Below are 20,446 nucleotides of genomic sequence, written 5' to 3' on the forward strand. Positions count from 1 at the left end.
TAAATACTGTTGTTTAGTATCAGAACTGAAATATCACATTTATCTTGTGATATCTAAGAGAAACTATACTAAAAGAAGGTAAACCTGAGGTCATCTTTCCAAAGGAAAAAAATCTTAAGCCTGCAATTTTTTTCTCTGCAGGTTCCAATAACACATGTTAGCTTTTTCACTGTGTTCTCATGTCTCTTATACTTTCCATCATTTTGTTTCTCAACACTTTAGTCTATACCATCTTCTGACCTATCTTCTAGTTCACCAATTCTCTCTTCAACAGAATCTAATCTATTAAACCATTCATCCATAGAGTTCTATTTCAATTATTATATTTTTCAGTAATAGAATTTTTTTTAATATAGATTCCTGTTCTCAGCTAAAATTTTCCAACTTGAACATACTGTTTTTTTTCAGCTGTGCCCATGGCATGCAGAATATCTGGGGCCAGGAAACAAATCCAATGCCACAGGAGTGACCCAGGCCACAGCAGTGACAATTCCAGATCCTTAACCCACTGAGCTACCAGGAAACTCCCTCCATTATGAACTTATTAATCACATTTTTTGCTTTTTTTTTTTAGGGCTGCAGCTGTGGCATATGGAGGTTCCCAGGGTAGGGGTTGAATCAGAGCTGTAGCTGCTAACCTTCGCCATAGCCACAGCAATGTGGGATCTGAGCCGTGTCTGCGACCTACACCACAGCTCAAGGCAATGCTGGATCCTTAACCCACTGAATGAGGCAAGGGATTGAACCTGCATCCTCATGGATGCTAGTCAGATTCATTTCCACTGAGCATGACAGGAACTCCTTTTGCAGTCATTCATCTGTTGATGAGCATTTAGGTTATTTCCACATTTTTGCTACTATGAAAAACGTTGTGGTAAAAATGGGACTGCATATATACCATCAAAATCCTCTCTTTTCCTTTGGGTGTATTCCTAGAAGGGGAATTGTTGGGTCATATGGTAGACTTACTTTTAATGTTTTGAAGAAGCTCCACATCATTTTCCACAGTGGTTGGAACAATTTATACTCCCACCAACAATGTTTAAGGGTTTCATTTTCATCACATCTTCACCAGCACCTACTTTGTTGTCTTCTCAATGACAGTCATTATGAAAGGTGTAAAGTGACATCTCACTGTGGTTTTGTGTTTCCCTATTAGTGACATTTGAGCATATTTTCATATATGTTTGCAATTTTCATGCGCTCTTTGGGAAAATGTCTATTTATTCTTCTGTCCATATGTTCACCGAATTGTTTTCTTACTAAGATGACAGAGGTTATTTTGGATATTAACCCAGTATCTGATATATGGTTTGCAAAGTTTTTCTTCCATTCTATAGGTTGTCTTCCTTTTGTTAACAGAAGGCTTCTTTCGCTGTACAGAAGCTATTAAACTTGATGCAGTCCCACTTGTTGATTTTTGTTTTTGTGTGCTTTTAGCCTCATGTCCAAAATCAGTGCTAAGACCAGTAACTAGCTGCTTCTCCACATTTTCTTCTAGGGATTTTATAGTATCAGGTCTTATGTTTAAGTCTTTAATCCATTCTGAGTTAATTTTTATGATAGAAGGTTCCAATTTCCTTGCCCTCCATGTGTTCCTCCAGTTTTACCAGCACAATTGGTTGAAGAGACTATCCTTTCCCCACTGGGTATCCTTGGTTCCTTTGTCACATACTAGCTGACCATGTATGCTGGGATTTAATTCTGGACTCTCTGTTCTGTTCCATTGCTCAATGTGTTTATTTTTATGCCAGAAACATACTGTTTTGATTACTACAGCTTTGTAGCACAGTCTGAAATTCATAAGGGTGATACCTCTAGCTTTATTTTTTCCCTAGCATTTCCTCAGGATAGGCCTTTCAGAGTTTTTGTGAATCCACATAAACTTTAAGATTTTCTTCTTCTACTTCTGCGAAGAATACCTTTGGTATTTTGATGGAGACTGTAAGAAATTTGTAGGTGGCTTCGGATAGTATGGCTATTTTAATAATATTAATTCTTCCAATCTATAAACACGAGATGTATTTCCATTTGTTTGTCTTCAATTTCAGCAAAGGATCATAATTTTCACTGAACAGATCTTTCATTTCCTTGGATAAGTTTACTTCTGAACATTTTGGTTTTTTCTACTACTGTGAATGAAAGTTTTATTTCAGATGTTTCATCATTAGTGAAAAAGAATGTAACTGATTTCTGTATGTTGATTTTGTATCCTGCCACTTGAGTGAAATTAATTCCAAGGTTTTTTTTTAACTCTAGGATTTTTTATATTTAAGATCATATATATCATCAGCAAATAGTGATAATTTTACTTTTTCCTTCCTGATTTGGTGCCTTTTATTTCTTTGTCTTTCCTAATTGTTGTAGCTAGGATTCCAATACAGATTCAGTCTTAATAGGTTGTGTGTTTCTAAAAATGCATCAATTTCTTCTAGGTGATGTAATCAGTTGGCATATAATTTGTTCATAAGTCTTCTATGATTCTGTATTTCTGAATTCAGTTCTCTCTTCTTACATGTCTAATTTTACTTATTTGACTTTTTTTTTCCATAATCTAACAAAAAGTTTTGTCAATTTTGTTTATCTTTCCAAAGAACTAGCTCTGAGTTTCACTGATCCTTTCTATTGGTTTTCTGGTCTCTATTCATTGATTACCATTCTGATCTTTATTATTTCCTTCCTTCTTCTAACTTTGGGCTTAATTTGCTCTTCTTATTAAAATCCCTTGGGTGTAAAGTTAGGTTGTCTATTAGAGATCTAATTTCTTTCTTTTCTTTTTGCTGTACCCCTGCCACATGGAAGTTCCTGGGCCAAGAATCAAACTTGCAACACAGCAGCAACCTAAGCCACTGCATTGAAAATGCTGGCTCTTTAACTGACTATGCCATAAAGGATCTCCTCTAATGTCTTAATACATGTGTTTATTGCTATAAACTTTCCTCTCATCACTGCTTTTGCTGCATCTCACAATATTTGACATACTATATTTCATTTATCTCAAAATAATTTTTTACTTCCCTTTTGATTTTTTCTTTGACCCAATGGTTGCTTTTTGTTGTTGTTATTGGGGTTTTTTGTCTTGTGTCTTTTTTTTTTAGGGCCACACTCACGGCATATGGAGGTTCCCAGGTCAGGGGTTGAATTGGAGCTGTAGCTGCCAGCCTGAACCATAACCACAGCAACATGGGATCTGCGCCATGTCTGCAACCCACATCATAGCTCACGGCAATGCCGGATCCTTAACCCACTGAGTGAGGCCAGGGATTGAACCCGCAACCTCACGGTTACTAGTCAGGTTAACCACTGAGCCGCAATGGGAGCTCCCAATGGTTGCTTTTAAGTGTTGTTTAGCTTTCATATATTTCTAGATCTTGTATCTTCTTGTTGTTGATTTCTGGTTTCATACCATTGCAATCAGAGAAAATGGTATGATTTCAAATTTGCTAAGATTTGGTTTGTGGCCTATCATCTATCCTGGAGAATGTCCCATGTGCACTTGAGAAGAATGTGTATTCTGCTGCTGTTAGGTAGAACATTCTATATTGGTCCATCTGTTTCAAAGTGCGATTCAATTCCAGTATTTCCTTGTTGAATTTATCTCTATGATCTGTTGACAGTATAATACTAAAATCCCCTACAATTATTATATTGTTTATTTCTCCCTTAAGATTGGTTATTATTTGCTTAATACACTTTGGTGCTTGCATGTTGGGAATATATGAATTTACATTTGTTATATCTTTTTTATATACTGATCCCTTTATCATTGTACAATGACCTTCTCTGTCTCATTATACTTTTTGATTTGCCTATTTTGTCTGCTATAAAAATGGCTTTGTCCCCTTCTTTTGATTTTCATTTGCTTGGACTAGCATCATCCATCCTTTCACTGTGAGCCTCTACGTGTCTTTAGAGCTGAAGTCCCCTGTAGTTTCGTTTTTTTTTTTTTTTTTTTTTTTTTAAATCCATCTGGCCACTCTGTGCCTTTGGATTGATGAGGTCAATCCATTTACATTTAGGGTGATTACTGATATGTAAGAAATTTACAAAAAAAATAAAAATAAATTTTAAAAAAATTTTAAAAAAGAAATTTGTTACTGCCATTTTATCTTACTTCCATTATTCTATCTCTCCATTTTTTTCCTCCTTCTTCTGTCAACCTTTGTAAATTGGTCATTTTTCATGGTGATTTGCTCAATTGCCCCCTTTTTTTCATTCTCTACTCTATATTTTTGTTTGTGGTTATCAATAGACTTACATAAAAATTTAATAGATAAAATAGTCCTTTTCCTGCTGATAGCAGTTTATCTTCATTTGCCTATAAAGGTTCCATTCTTTTACTCTTTCCTCTTCACATTTCTTACGTCACAAATTATCCTTTTATTCTGTGATTACAAGCTGTGGTAGCTTTAGTTCTTTTCCTTTAACCTTTGTATTATAATTAAGAGTTTAATATTCTAAGTTAGTTTTTTGACTCTCATCTTAACCAGAGATTTGTGTAATCTTTTCATTCCAGCTTGAAGAGCTCTTTTCAACACTTCTTATAAAGTAAGTCTTATTAAGGCAAGGTGGTGAGCTCCCTCAGCTTTGGTTTGAGAAAGCCTTTATTTCTCCTTCATATATGAAGGATAACTTTGCCAAACTGAGTACGCTTGGTTGGCAGCTTTTATCTTTCAATATCTTAAATATGTCATTCCACTCTCTCTTGGCCTATAGAGTTTCTGCTAAGAAATCTGCTGAAAGCCTAATGAGGGTAACTTTGTAGGTTACTGTCTGTTTTCCTTTGGCTGCCTTTACAGTTATATTACTGACTTTTGACAGTTTTAAGATAATGTGTGGCCCTAAAAAGACAAAAGACAAAAAAAAGAATGTGTTTTGAAGAATGTCTTTTTGTGTTAAAATTAATCAGGTATTTCTCTAATACACTCTCTGCTCCCTTTTCCCTCTCTTCTTTTTGACTCATCAGATGAATGAAGTCTGAGAGTTCTTGTAGGGTTTCACTTTTTTAAAAATTTAGTTCTCTCTCCCTTATCACCTGAATCATCTATTTATTTCTGTCCTCAAGCTTGCTAATTCTTCCTTCTATCTGATCTGCTTTATTTCCATTGCATTCTAATTCTTCATCTCATTATTGAGTTCTTTAGCTCCACAATGTTTCCTTTTTAGAATTTCAAACTGTTTGGTAAAGCACTCCTTTTCTGAATTGTATTCCTGATATCATTGTATTGCCTAAGTTTTCTTATAGCTCACTGATTTCTTCATAACAGCTATTTTCAACTCTATCAGACCACAATATTCCATGTCCTTGGGTTTGGCCATTGAAATTGTCATTTTCTTTTTGTGGTACCATATTACAATGACTGTTTCCATGGTGTCTGATGAAAAGAGCCTTTCTTCCAAATTTGATGTAGCCCTTCTTTCTTTAGGCAAAGCTTTGTTTACTTTGCTCCTAACAATTTAAGTTGGTAATTAGAAGCCTTCCTTTTGTTTTCCACAAGGTGGCGGTATACCACATGTTTTTTGCTTTTTTGGTTTTTTTCCTTTTCTCTTACCAGTGCTAACTAATCACCAGTTGGGAGTGCACGTTAAGGAGGAAAAAAAAAAAGCTGGCAGAGAAAAATAAGAGGGAAGGGTGGCTGGCAGCAGAGTGGGGAAGGTGTATACTTAGCACTTGGAGCTTTGGGTGTGCCCACTGCCTAGTAGAGGGATCCCCAAATCTGGGGTTGGGAGAGTGGTCCAAGCAACCTGTGGGCAGTCCTCTTGCCAGAATTCTAGCACCAACAGCAGGAGATACTTTCCTTCAGTTCTTTCCATCTGCCTATTTCCCCTTCCTTTCCTTCCTTCAGTAAATGAGGTCGCTCCTCAGAGAAGGCAACAGATCTGTCCAGCTGCAGCATGCACAGCTGGATAGACACCAACTCACCACCCTCAGCCTTCATCTCCTCCGTCAAAAAGTTCTGTGCTGGCCCACTCCCAGACCTGCTGCCACCATCTCTATTCTGTCACCACTCCCTCACTCCACAGCCTCTTCTGCAGTCCAGCACACACACTTTCGGGTACAAGGATGGCTATCTTGTGTGTCCTTGTATGCTATGCAGGAGTGTTTTTTTTTTTTTTTGGGGGGGGGGGAGTATGCATGTCCAATTAGTTACAAATTAAAGGGGAAAGAAAAACAGAGTAACTCACACCATCATAATGCTGATGTCACAATTATTTAAAGTCCCTATCTGATTGCTTGAATATTTGAATCACCTAGGAGTTTGTTTCTACTGTCTTGGCCTTGTCTCCTAGAATGCTGAATATTGTGTGTGAAAAACTGAAGAGGGTCTGCCTGATTTTACTCTCCTCCAGAGAATAAAGATAGGAAGCAGATCATCTTAATAAATCTGGGATTAGGGTGAATCTAACGATTTCAGTCTTCAGAGGGTTGCAAGCCAACACTCAACTAGTTACCTGGGACTCTCCTCCTTGATAAGCTGTGAACCCCAACTGTTGTCTCCCCAGGATTTAAAATCTGCTTAGCTTTTCTCCCTTTTAGCCACTGCTCTCTGGCTTCTTACAGTTACTATTTTTACAAATTAGCAAGTGACTCAAAGAGAAAAGTCAAATGAAATATCAGACTGACTCCAATGCATTTTACCCCTCATAGGGATACCGACCAGTCAAGTCCCAGCTGCCTTAATTTTCTTCATATTTTCTAATTGTTCTTAACTAGAAGGTTGATTTGATACAAGTTAGAAGTCATAGCCAAGTATGGAAGCCAACCACACTATAAAAAAAAAAAGTATATGCAATAATAGAGTATTAAAGTTAAAGAGAACTCGGTATTAATGACTTCCCATTCAAACCAGAAATTTTATGGCAACAATCTTGATAACCACCTGATATCCAAGTAAATCTGCCAATAATGGAAATATAAATGAATTGTGGTACAAGTTGTACTACTCCAAGATAGTCTCCTTGATAGAAAGATCCTCATTATTCTGGATTATAATTTGCCTCCTTAAGAATTCACTCAAGAGTCACAGATTCAGCCTTGAAAGCGTCACTGAATACGGTGACCCCTTTTTCCATGTGACAGTACTTTAGCTATTTAAAAACAGCCAATACACTTAAAATGTTTTCTCATAGTATGAAAAATATCCTTTACCATATCTCATATGGCATAGTTTTTGAACTCCTATAGTTATAATGATCATTCTGTAAATGAAATATAATCGGCTAAGTTTTTCTTCCAAATTATGGAACCAAGAACTGAGCCCAATATTCAAGATTTAGCTTAAGACAAAGTAAAGAACTATTATTTTCCACCTAATAACAATTTTTAAATTTAGGCACTCATATACTTGCAAAACTTGTGGTCAGATAAAACTTCAACATCTTAGAAACTGCTATCAACTGTTCCACTCTTTTATGCACCTGTTTGTCTTCAGTTATAACCTAAGGACTAGATTTGACACCTGTTCCCATTCAATTTTATGTAATAATCCAAAGAATCTACATAAATATAAATTGATTCTGTGATTTCTCTATTAATTATATCTAGTTTTGTATTATCCCAAATAGGAACTCTTACTAAATAAATGGAGTAAATGTCCAAGATTTCCCCTGACAATGACACCTGAATTCTTTGAGAACAGTTGCTCAGCAGCAATAAGCCATCCAGAGCACATTTCTTTATCTTGTCCAAAGAAGACCATAAAGCACAAAGTCAAATTTCTTGCTAAAATCAAGCTTATAGCATACAGCATAACTGTTACACTGTCAACTGTGAATTAGAGCTCTAAAGAGGCCTGGTATAAATTGGAGTAAAATGTGGATTCATCATATCTTATTTGACTTAGAATTCAAACGTGAAGCAAGAATCATTTAAGTAAATTTGTGATGAATATGCCCTCTTTGTTTTAAATTAGTAAATTATCTATTGTAGTATCATTGCCACATTTTTAACACTGGTAAAAATAACGTGCTTAAAAGTCAACATGACCAAACATGGTAGATGCTTAATATGTATTGGTTCTATTACCATTAACTAAGTCTGGAAGAAGTAAAGTCAACTATGGAATACATGTAGTACCAAGTTATATTCCAAAACATTAAAAATGAAAATGAAATTAATTCATACTTACAGAATTTACCAAGTAAGAATTTTTTAAAAATTTATGGCATATACATACATTTTTTTCAATTTTTTTATTGTTATTTCCCCAACACATTTTCTTCCCTACTGTACAGCATGGTGACCCAGTTATTCAAATATTTAATTCCATTAATTTCCAATTATGATAGCTAGATAACTATCTCATAACTAATTTATAACTTAGAAATTGAGAGATAGTAAATGAGAACAACATATTGCTCATTGTGGGCTTTTTTTTTTCTTGGCCACGCTCACAGCCCATGCGAGTTTCTTGGGCTAGGGACTGAATTAGAGGCACTGCTGTGACCTATGCCACAGCTGCAACAATGCTGGATCCTTACCCACTGCACCACAGTGGGAACGACCATTGTGTTTTTAATAGTGCATAAATGTACAAAATAATATGAAGAAAAAAGATTCTTAAAAAATATTTTAATAAATTGATACATTAGCATTCAGGGTAAAAGACATTATAGAAAGATTTGATGCTTATCTTTAATCATATGATTATCCTAAATAATAGTTGTTTTAGGAGTTCCCTTGTGGCACCGCAGGTTAAAGGATCTGGTGTTGTCACTGTGGTGACTCAGTTCACTGCTATGGCACAGGTCTGATCTCTGGGCTGGGAACATTCATATGCTGCAGGCACAGTCAAAAAAACAAACAAACAAAAAGGCTCTTTTATAAAACTAAGGGCAAACTTAAAAAGAATTTTTAACACTTTAAAAACAAAGGCACCACCAAGGAGTTCCCATAATGGCTCAGTGGAAATGAATTTGACTAACATCCATGGAGACGCAGGTTCGATTCCCGGCCTTGATCAGTGGGTTAAGGATCCAACACCACCGTGAGCTGTGGTGTAGGTAACAGAGTCAACTTGGATCCCATGTTGCTGTGGCTGCAGCTGCGGCTGTGGTGTAGGCTGGCAGCTATAGCTCCAATTCAACCCCTGGCCTGGGAACCTCCATATGCCATGGGTATGGCCCTAAGACCCCCCCCAAAAAAGAAAGAAAGAAAGAAAGAAAGAAAGAAAGAAAGAAAGAAAGAAAGAAAGAAAAGACTTTGCTTCGGAGTTCCCATTCTGGCTCAGCGGAAATGAATCTGATTAGGAACCATGAGGTTGCGGGTTTGATCCCTGGCCTCGCTCAGGGGGTTAAGGATCTGGGGTTGGCATAAGCTGTGGTGTAGGTGGCAGACGCGGCTCGGATCTGGCGTTGCTGTGGCTCTGGCATAGGCTGCTGGCTACAGATCCGATTCCACCCCTAGCCTGGGAACGTCCATGTGCCTTGAGTACGGCCCTAAAAAGCAAAAAAAAAAAGGCACCACCAAAAGAAATACAGAAACATTTATCAGCGGCAAATGTTGTTAACTATAAGACACCACTTAAGCAAGAATACTGCTCCCCTGAAGGGGTGAAGAAGGTTTCTATTATTAGCAGAGATAAGAGCTGCCTCAAATTCTTTCCTTAATAACACTATACTAAAAATAAAATGGTTCACTACATTTCAAAATAAACACATTGCTTTGCATATGCATTTCAATGGTTCAAATAATAAAAATCTATTCAACATGATTCAGTGTTTTTGCTTATATTTATTTGCATCTAATATACAACAGAGATTGGCTCTCATTTTCATAACATATTCAGTATTTTAGGGGTCTTTTGCCATCCACTTTCTCATCATTTCTTAAAGGATTTGAAATTAGATCTTCTGCTAGTTTCAATTAAATTATCTACCTGGCTTCTAAAAATTAACTCCTTTTCTACAAAATATTTTCCCTATCATCAAGGAAACCACAGGAATCTCAGAAGAATAAATGAGGCCATCTTATCATTACGAAGCAGTATAAAATGCTTTAAGGAAAGCTAACGTGGACCACATGATGAGTGAATGTTTTGGCATGTTCTTACAAAGCAAACTAGATAAAGCAGTGCTGTGTCAGAATGGGAAAGGGAGAAAGTCCATGGAATTGAGGTAATCTCCTCAGAATGTGATCAGCTACAAAAATTCTTCCTCATTTACATAGCTATGTTAGGAGGAAGTTTGTAGAAAGGCATTTTTTAGCTTGGAGTCTGCATATTTAGTTTAAAAAAATGAACTTCATGTATTATTTTGGTTCTACTGTAAGAAGAACCTTGAGAATGATCCGTATATAAGAACTACCACCTGCTGCTCAGCTTCGCCTTCCCAGCTCTGCCCCCTCTTCCCAGAGTTCTGATTACTACCACAGGATCTGGGATCTGCTACGTGTTTGCAGCTACACACATGGTGTATAGAGGAAGGTGACAGGTGAGCAGCATCAGAGCATTAGCGTTTAATGCACATATCCAAATGAAACATGAAAGACGACCAGGGGAAAATTAAAAAGGAGATAGTATACTCTTCCTCCTCCTCATCAAATAAATTCTTTTCTCAGAACCAGATCACAGATTCGCAGAATTCAGCTAATTACAGGTTTAAGTACATATTAGGACCCAAGTACATACAAGTTAAGTATTTGTGAGGAGCTTTTCACTTGCATTTTCTCATATGCTACTCACAACAGTGTAAAATATCAATAAGGTCTCGTTCCCTTTTTCAGCGATCAAGTGACACTGGTTTAAGGCCGCACAGCTGGCTCACAACAGCAAACTTCCACACTGGGCCTTCCAAACCCAGTGCTCTCTTCACCATATACCACGCTGTCTTTATGGACTTCACCTGCATCTACCCATCACTTACACATTGTTTCCTATGGAAAAATATCTTTTGAGAATCAATCAACTGATTACACAAAATGAACAAAATCCATTTGGTATCAAGGACAAAAATTACCTATGCTAAAATCATTAAAATGATATATAAATCAGCAAAAACAAAAAACAAACAACAAAACCCCTAAATAGCACAATATTTACTTAGTTGTTTGAGAGCTCTGACTGAACTGATTTTGATTCAAGCGCTAATGTTCTAGTATTTCAGAAAATACACGGCTTCATTACTTGGAAGTAGTTTTAACAATTGTTTAGAATCTGACTCTTCAAAAGTAAAATCAGTTCAGCTAACAACTTACATGAACATACATAGTTTATTTCCATTTCATTTTTATTTTATTCATTTTTCATATTTGTAAAAAACTGAATTTCACAACTTAACCAAAAAGGATATTGCATTTTAATGTAAATATTAATAATCAAGTATCAAATAGCACAGACGAATTAATCACTAGGAACTTTCTTCAATGCAGGCAACCAAAAAATAGGGGCAGATTATTATGGCTCTGTCTCAATGTTGTGATCAGAATTGAAAGTATTTCTAAACACTGCCAACACTAATTAACACATCACACAGGGCACAGGATTCATTCACAATGGCCATGCATCTAGTCATCTCCACAGCAGTACCATCTATTTGTACAGCAATTTATCTTTTTTTTCATGTCTGACCTGGGACATATGGAAGTTCCTGGGCCAGGGGTCAAATCGGTGCTGCAGCTAAGGTGTATGCCACAGCCACAGCAACCTGCGACCTGTGCTGCAGCTTAAGGCAAAACTGGATCCTTAACACACTGAACAAGGACAAGAATCAAACCCACATCCTTGATAGACATTATGTCAGGTCCTTAACCCACTGAACCACAATGGGAACTCCTAATTTATCTTTTTTAGAGCCATTTTATGTACCTCAACCCTTTTAATCCTCAAAAAAATTCTTGGAAGTAGGTAGGCCATGTGTTATTGCCGTTTTACAAAGGAGGAAACAGGCTCAGAGAAGTTTAACAATTTTCCCAAATTCATATAACTAGTAGTGGAATGGAATTAAAATTTTCAGCTAAGGGGGTGGCTGAGTGTGGGAATCTGTCACATTCCCAGAGATGGTTATCCACGATACAGCAGTGTGGCCATATCTGGCAGCCTTAACAACGGGGCTGCCCACAGCTGCTGCTCTGACCCAGATCCCAGCACCAAGGATTTTTCTCTTGCAGCAGACCATGCTGCGAATTAAGGATCCTAAGAAGTCGCTGGATTTTTATACTAGAATTCTTAGAATGACGCTACTCCAAAAATTAGCTTTTCCCACTATGACATTTTCACTCTATTTCTTGGCTTATGAGGATAAAAATGACATCCCAAAAGATAAAGACGAAAAAGTAGCGTGGGCATTCTCCAGAAAAGCTATGCTTGGACTGACACACAACCGGGGCACTGAAGATGACGACAGCCAGAGTTACCACGGTGGCAGTTCAGACCCCTGGGAATTTGGTCACATTGGAACTGCTCTTCCTGACGTTCATGGTGCTTGTAAAAGATGTGAAGAACTAGGAGCCAAATTTGTGAAGAAACCTGATGATGGTAAATGAAAGCCTTGGCATTTATTCCAGATCCTGATGGCTACTGGATTGAAATTTTGAATCCTAGCAAAATGACAACTATTATTTAGTTCTGTGGGATACGACTTTGAGATTTCAGTGGAGACACTGTGGAAGGTAAAAAAGGAAACTGTGTGAGCCAAGATAGTCAGACAACAAAAGCATTTAAGGCTAGATGGATCATGGTCCCAATTGCAATTATTCTTAAGCCATTTCCCTTTCCTATTTCAGCTGTTTTTCCACTAACTGTTCAGTCATTCTAGTTTTAAAGCAGTGCTTTGTCTTAGGTCCTGGACTATACTTGTATAACTTTACTTTTTAAGGCAATAATTAGAACAATCCCCTTCAGAAGCTGCATTTGCTTTCTATCTCCTAAAAAAGATACAAGTCTACAAATGTGCCCTTGAATCATCGTTTTCAAAACAAAACATATAGCACGTATTTGCTGTGGTTACCTTCTGGAGTTTCAGTTCTTCAGAAGTAACTCTTCACAATGCAAAGAACGCTAAATAAAAATGAAATTTCATGTATATTTCCAGTAATATAAAGTTTATTTTAGAAAAGAGAGATTACTTGGGAGAAATTCAAAATCATGCTGACAAGGATTCTGATAGAAAAACTAACTTCTTTACAAAGTCCTCTCAAAGTTTAAGGTCTAACCTCTTCATTTTGGATGGGGAGGAGAGTGGGAATATTATATACTAAGTGTGCGGACAGGTGGACTAGGGTGTCACATACTTTATCTCACTTACTCCTCCCCAGTATCCTGTAAGATAGAAAGCAGGCTAGATAAGCAAAATAACTTGACTGGATCCATGGCAATGTGAACAGACTCAAGTACGAAAGATTTCATCATCATTCTTACTATTTAGATTGTATCTCGAATATTAGTACCTCACTATACCTCCTCCATAGTCTGCTTTGTAAAACCTTCAGTGAGTTTAAGCACTGTCCATTCGGCTTTCGAGCCTGAGCACCACGGCGAGGGAAGAAGCAGTGGACAAATTCAGGAGCACACAAGTGCTCTGGGGATGCCCAGTTGTACCTGTACCAGTGGTGCTTATATTGTGAAGAGCCCCTACCCCAAGGTCTTCCAGAGCCCAGTGATCATTTAGGATCAATTATGTTCAGTGACAACATAACCGAGTTATCAAAAATTAGCTCAGTCGTCTTCCCTCCCATGAATGACATTTGATGGGTTTTAAAAACCAAACTGATTTTGAAAATCTCTTATGGTCCAAGTAATAAGACCATCCAGTTTGTGGTTTAGCGACATTCAGATTTTTTTGTAGACTCCAGTGGAAGACCTCTGGCTAGGCCTGCCGACTGTGCTTACACTGATAGAAGCACTTTACATTTCCTTTTTGGATAGAATGGATTTATGTGAGCAGTTCAAACAAATAGTAGTATGTATAAACTGAAATAAAATCAAATTTTATGTAAGAAAAAAAAAATCTCCAGCTAATGTCTTTCCTAAACCAATGTTCTTTCTTCCTAGGACATCAAATTATTTTTACAAATTCTCTTTAGTCTGGTTACTAAGTTACTGGTAATCTTTAGTCAAAGTTACTTTCATAAGGGAGAAAAAAACCCTGAAATAGATTATAGTTTTAATAAATTTAGGTTAAAATTCTTGGAATTCAGTAAATGTATCATGTAAAAAATGAAATGGATTGAGACACAAGAGTAGAAGTTGAGAATATGAAAATATAAATTTTAACTATCCATATGGAGTTCCAAAAAAACTGTTATGTGGATCAAAATAAATTTAAATCTTATTTTCTTAATCCTTGAAAAGTATCTATGGACATGTAAAACTATATCATCATAGGTTTGAAATTCACAAGACACATACTACGCATTTTTACTTTCCAGTCCACACACCACAGATTTGCATCGGAGAACTCTCAATTTGCCAACTCTGCCACTTACGAGCACTGTGACTTTCGGCATTCAGTTTTAAATGTCTACATTTGTAAAGTGGAGATAATATCAAATCAAACTGATTACTTTGGGAAATAACCAAAATCAAGTGCATAATAATACTTATAAGACAATAAAAACTGAATCAAGTTATAGCTTTTATCACTGAAGTGTTACACGCTTCCCTTTTATTTTTCTGCTCTATATCTTTATTTTCAGTAATTCATATTTCTATTAACCAGAAGAAACAATTAAATGCACCCATTTTTTAAATTAAATCTTTAAAAAATGAGTTGTAAAAGACCCAACAAATTCCATATTCTACTGTCATCCTTTAGGAGAAGAAGAAAATAAAGTCCAGATTTTGAATGTCTTCTCTGGGGTCTTTATACTACCTGAGAGTCAAAAACAATGCCAGGGAGTTCCCATCACGGAGCAGTGGAAATGAATCCGCCTAGGAACCATGAGGTTTCCGGTTTGATCCCTGGCTAGTTCAGTGGGCTAAGGATCCAGCACTGGCGTGAGCTGTGGTGTAGGTCAAAGACGCAGCTCAGATCTGGCGTTGCTGTGGTGTAGGCCGGCAGCTACAGCTCCGGTTTGACCCCTAGCCTGGGAACCTCCATATGCCATGGGTGCAGCCCTAAAAGGACAAAAACAAAAAACAATGCCAGTATGGTCCCAAAATAACACAGGTGTAACTCTGAGGTCCACCAATTGATTGGGTAGTTGTCCGAAGTCAATTTATCATTTAGGACTTGATATTTCCATTTTTAAAAAGGTAACACTGCTTGTTAAAAAAAAAATAATGAAAGTTTTCCATTTGCTTATATTTCCTGTTATCTCAAAAAGAAGTAGGGAATTAATACAATATTTACTTAATTTCTGGAAGGTCAATTCCGTGAGTCATGCACATAACTATATGAAAAACAGAAAGTGATTCCTTGATGAGAACTTCCTGACTAGAAAGCGATAGTGTGACTGCCAATAAACCCATGCTGTATGTTCCAATGAAGAGCAATTATTTCAGAAACCAAATCTATCAGTCCTCACCTTGAAAATACAGGCCTCTTTTTAAATAAATAATTACCATTGTATTATAAATATATTTTTTCGTCAACCTGTCTTTGTATAACGCAAACAACAGATCTATTCTTCTAGAATTTCTATTACCTTCATTATTTGAATAAGAACTGAGCAAGTCTAATTACAAGAGTTCTCAAAACAGCAGTTCTTCCCTACCCTGGAAGCAGTAAGAACCAAAGCAATCAATATAAAGAAAAAAATTTACCTAGATAAAAAGTATTATCTTTAAACTGTAAGCCCACATAATCTGTTTCCATACGCACTCCCCTAGGAGTCTAATAACACAGTAGAACAACGGAGAAAAATCAATTTAGAATATTTTAAATAAGGCTTTAATTTTCAACAAATAGAAGTATTTCATATACTTAAAAAAAAATAGCGTAAAGCCAGTGCTCTTTAATGAACACTAGTCATTTCCACTTTTGCTTACTGTACCTAACCTTGGTCTGTAAATCAACAACTGAAGTTAAAATTTCAGTATCTATAAATAACAGTTGAGAGAAGGTACATAAAATACTCATCACTCCTCACTGCTGTGTTATTATGGCCATATAAAATAAAATCATCTACTATTAGATTTTTAGTAGAAATTAAGTTTACAAAGTTTAAATCTATAACGAATAAAAATGCATGTATTTCAACAAACGGTGCTAGGACAATTGGATACCCTTACTCAAAAAGCTGACCTTAGAACTTCAACTTATACCATACTCAAATAATAACTCAAAAAATGGGTCAAAGACATAAATATAAGAGCTAAAACAATAAAAGGTTTATAAGAAAACATACGAGGAAATCCTTGAAACCCAAAGCAAAGATTTCTTAAATTCAATACAAACAGCATGATCATAAAAGGAAAAAGGTAGCTAAACTGGACCTCACAAAAATTCAAAACATTTACACTTCACAAGACACCATTAAGAAAATTAAAATCAAACTGACCTGGATGAACTATCTGCAAAATGTATCCAATAAGGGACTTGAATCCAGAATTTTTTAATTCTTATAATTCAACTTATAAGATGGCAAACACCTCAATCAAAAAATGAGCAAAGGATATGAACGGACATTTTTCCCAAGAAGATATACAAATGGCTAATCAGTACATGAAAAGATGTTCAGCATCACTGGTCATTAAGGAAGTGCAAACTGGAACCACAATGGGATACCATTTCATACTCACTAGAATAGCTATAATAAAACAACAATAACAAACGTTAGTGAGGATTTGGAGAAACAGGAACCCTCATACACTGTTGGAGGAATTGCAAAATGGCACAATCACTCTGGAAAACAGTTTGCAGTTTCTCCAGACGATAACATAAAACTGATACGATCCAACAATTCTACTCTTAGGTATCTACCTAAGCTCTATGAAAACAAATGTCCACACAAAGACTTGCATGCAAATGTTTGTGGTGGCACTATCTGTTACAGCCAAAAACAAAAAAAAATGTCCATCAACAGGTGACTGAAAAGGAAATGGAATATTATTTGGCAATAAAAAGGAACAAACCACTGACAGATGCTATTCATGCACGAACTTCAAAAGCATTGTTACATTAAAAAATCAGACACGAGAGACTCCATATTGAATGATCCCATTTACAAGAAGTGTCCAGAGAAAGCAGACTGATCCAGAGAACAGATTAGCAGTTTTCTAGGGCTGAGGGCTAACTATAAATGGGCATAAGGAATCTTGTGGTGATGAAAATGTTCTAAAATTGATCTACAATAATGGCTGCACCATTTGGTAAAGTTACTAAAAAATCACTGACTTGTACACTTGGAATGGGTGAATTTTATGATACGTAAAATATGCCTGAATAAAGCTGTTTTAAAAAATGCATGTGCTTTTGCTTCCTGTCCCTTGAAGAATTACAACTGGCCCTTGAACCACACCAGGGTTAGCGGCACTGGACCCTGGGCAGTTGAGAATCTATGTATAACTTTACAGTCAGCCCTCCACATCATGGCTCCACATTCTAGGATTCAACCAACTTCAGACTGTGTATTACGTAGTACATATTTAGTGAAAAAATCTGTAGAAGTAGACTTGTGCAGTTCAAATCTGTGCTGTTCAAGGGTCAATGGTAAATGACTAACTTCAAGATGTAGCAACTTCTATAATTTTTATTAAGCAATTGTACTAAGTCTATAACCTTGGATGAGAAACCACAGTCTTACTGTAGAGAGGCCCTAGTATAGTGTTAGAAACATCTCCTCCAATTGGCTGCTCTTTGGGCAGGGGCTTCCAGGAAAAGTATTTCTCATAAATCAAAGCACTTTTTCTGATGGTTTACATTTTAAGTCGTCAGCGCCTAGAAGCAGCTCAAAAGTATATACAAAAGAGATTTAAGTTGTCTTGTGGCAATGGGCTGACTGACCTGATAGGTGTTTTAGTCAACAGATTACAGAAAAATTTAAAAAAACAAACAAAAATGTCAACAACTTGAAAGGGCGCAGGGTACCTTATATAACCTGGAGAGTGTACTTGTCCAGATGGCAAAGGCTTGGGTGTATAACATCAAAACACAAGAGGCCTCAGTCATGTTATAAGCGTTAATCCAATTCCTGAGTCTATAGTCATTCTAAATATATTCTCCTAACTGTCCACTCTATGAAGTCTTTCAAAACTAAAAGACTTCACAGCTCTCACAGGACGTCAAAGAATTTTACAAATCTTTTAGGTCTTTACATAAAGACCACCCTGCCGGTGAGGCCTTGCCTGATAACCTTATTGAAAATTGCTAACCTCACAAAATTCCCTATCCTCTCTTCTCTCATTCATTTTTCTCAAGGGCACCAAATATACATATACACACATATATACATACATATACACGCATATATACATACACAAAGGAATTGTTGTCTTTCCCTACGAGAATTTATTAAAGCACCACAAAAGGAGAGATTTTAATCTGATTTTGTTTCTAGGGTATCCCCATTACCTAGAACAGTGCCTGAAACACTGTAGGCACTCAATCAGTGCGTTCTGAACAAACGAAAGGATATCAGACATGTGGAAGTAAATAAGAGCTGGTCCGTGCCACAGAAATAAACACTTAACAGCCTTAATTTAAGGTTAAAACATCAGTTTTTGAGGAAATAGAAGTTTCCATAAAATCTACAAACTACCTAACCAACATTTCTAGAGCAAAGAGGGGGGGAGGCAAACTACACTTACAGTAATGGATTTGCAACAATCAAAAGAGAAGTATTTTTAAATAGCCGGTTCTAGTTCGGGGGGGGGGACAAATTAATTAAATCCATGTGACTCTTATTAACAAAAACAGGAACGTTCAATACTTAACTAGGAAGAAGTAAAAATAATTCAAAAGCAACCTGTTTTTCTACACCCCAAAATGGGACCGCATCACCAAGAACACAGACCTCAGCAGAGCACAAACGCCTTAGCAGCTCTGGCCTCAGCCCGGCATCCCCCAAGATCCAGCACCAAGGACCGTGTTTTCTCTCCCGCATCCCAGAAGCCTTCCTAGGACCATTTTACACAAACCAACCAACCTTCAGACCTCCCAGCTGTAATTAACCCCGATCCAATGCAGCTGCATTCCAGCCAGGAGAAAGACCCACCCAACCCCTCGCTCGGGGAGCACCCCCTAAACTCTCAGCCCAACCAACCCAGCAAGGGAGCACGACAGAACTCGGACGGCAGGGACCTCCCAGCTGGCCAAACTGGAGGACATTTTAGACCTACATCCCAGTGTGACCTTGAGCATGTTCCTAAACCCCTAGGGGGTCCTTGTTTTCTCGCGTTTAAGGTGAGGATAACACCTGCATCTGCCGTAAGGCTCAAAGGAGATCACCTGTGAAGGACCTAACGGGGCACCTGGCAAAAATGGAAACTCCACTACCAGGAACGTGTGTCATTCCCCACCCCTACCCGTACAGTCTCCCAGCAGGAAGGCACCTTGCCCAACAGTCCAGTCTCCCGGTGTCACAGAGCAGGGCACTGAAGTCGGGCGGGAGAAGCGTCTCGCTCCCGACCGCGAGAAAGGCGGTGGGCGGCGGCCCTGGACCCCGGGACGCTTGCGCCCCTCCCGCGTCCCCTCACCCGGCCGCTGCCGCGGGGCGAGGAAGTGACGGCTGCCCTCCCGGAGCCCCCGGGCTCCGCGCGGCCCTGGTGGGGCCGCTCCACCTGCCGCCAGGCCCCGCCGCCCGCTGCCCACCCACTGCCTGCTGGCGGCCCGGGGCTCCCGGGCTTGGCCTCCCGCGAGGCTGGCGGCCCGGAGCAACGGCCTCGGCGCGTACTCAACTCTTCACTTTGCCGAAGGTGCCGACACCCAGCGTGTCCCCCAGCACGTAGTGTCCAATCTTCACCCGCCCGTCGTGCTTCTGCTTCTCAGCCATGTTCGGCGCGCGCAGCCTCGCTCCGCCGCCGCCGCCGCGGCGGACTCCTCAGTGCGGCCGCAGCCGCCGCCGCCGCCTACCCACAGTGCAGCGGGCCCGCGGGGGGCGGGGGCCCGGAGACGCCGAGGGCCGGGCGGGGGGCGGGAGGGCGAGCAGGTGGGCGGGGCGGGGGCTCGAGCGGGTGGGCAGAGCGCACCCCGCCGGCCAGAGCCGGCGCGGGGACGTCGGTGTGCGGAGCAGGCGGGCGCGCAGGGTGGGCCCTGGGCTGGGCACTGGAGGCCGGGTGGAGGGAGGGTCGGAGACCTACAGGTGTGCGCGGGAGGCGGTGGCGGTCGGATGGTGCCCTGCTATCTGGGGGAGGGGCGGTGAGGAGAACCCGAAGGAGTGGAAATGAGGGTGGGATTTGGGCCGAATCTTAGCAAATGCGAAGAGATGCAAGCTGAAGGTGGAGAAGAGAAACAGGCCTGAAGTGTGAGGAAAGAGGGGTGTGAAAACCAGCTTAGGGGTCTAAGGGATCCGGGCGGGAGGCGACGGTGAACGACCTTGCTCGAAGGTCAGTCTAAGGAGAGCTACAAG

The 20,446-nt window shown here is 38.8% G+C and overlaps 2 protein-coding genes across 2 annotated transcripts in view; one reads left to right on the forward strand and one right to left on the reverse strand.

The window, feature by feature from the left end:
* PRKAA2 (protein kinase AMP-activated catalytic subunit alpha 2) overlaps window positions 1-19,956 on the reverse strand; it is a 63,536-nt gene extending 43,580 nt beyond the window's left edge. The window contains exon 1 of the mRNA XM_047788908.1: window positions 19,777-19,956. Coding sequence (XP_047644864.1) covers window positions 19,777-19,870 — 94 coding nt within the window. The 5' untranslated portion in view covers window positions 19,871-19,956. The remainder of the gene's footprint in view (window positions 1-19,776) is intronic.
* On the forward strand, window positions 12,113-12,533 carry LOC125132084 (lactoylglutathione lyase-like). The gene has a single exon (XM_047788909.1). The coding sequence runs from the start codon at window positions 12,113-12,115 to the stop codon at window positions 12,479-12,481; it is 369 nt and encodes a 122-aa protein (XP_047644865.1). The 3' UTR covers window positions 12,482-12,533.
* Window positions 19,957-20,446: the final 490 nt, after the last annotated feature.

Source organism: Phacochoerus africanus, chromosome 8 (genome assembly GCF_016906955.1).
Source record: "Phacochoerus africanus isolate WHEZ1 chromosome 8, ROS_Pafr_v1, whole genome shotgun sequence".
Taxonomy (NCBI): Eukaryota; Metazoa; Chordata; class Mammalia; order Artiodactyla; family Suidae; genus Phacochoerus; species Phacochoerus africanus.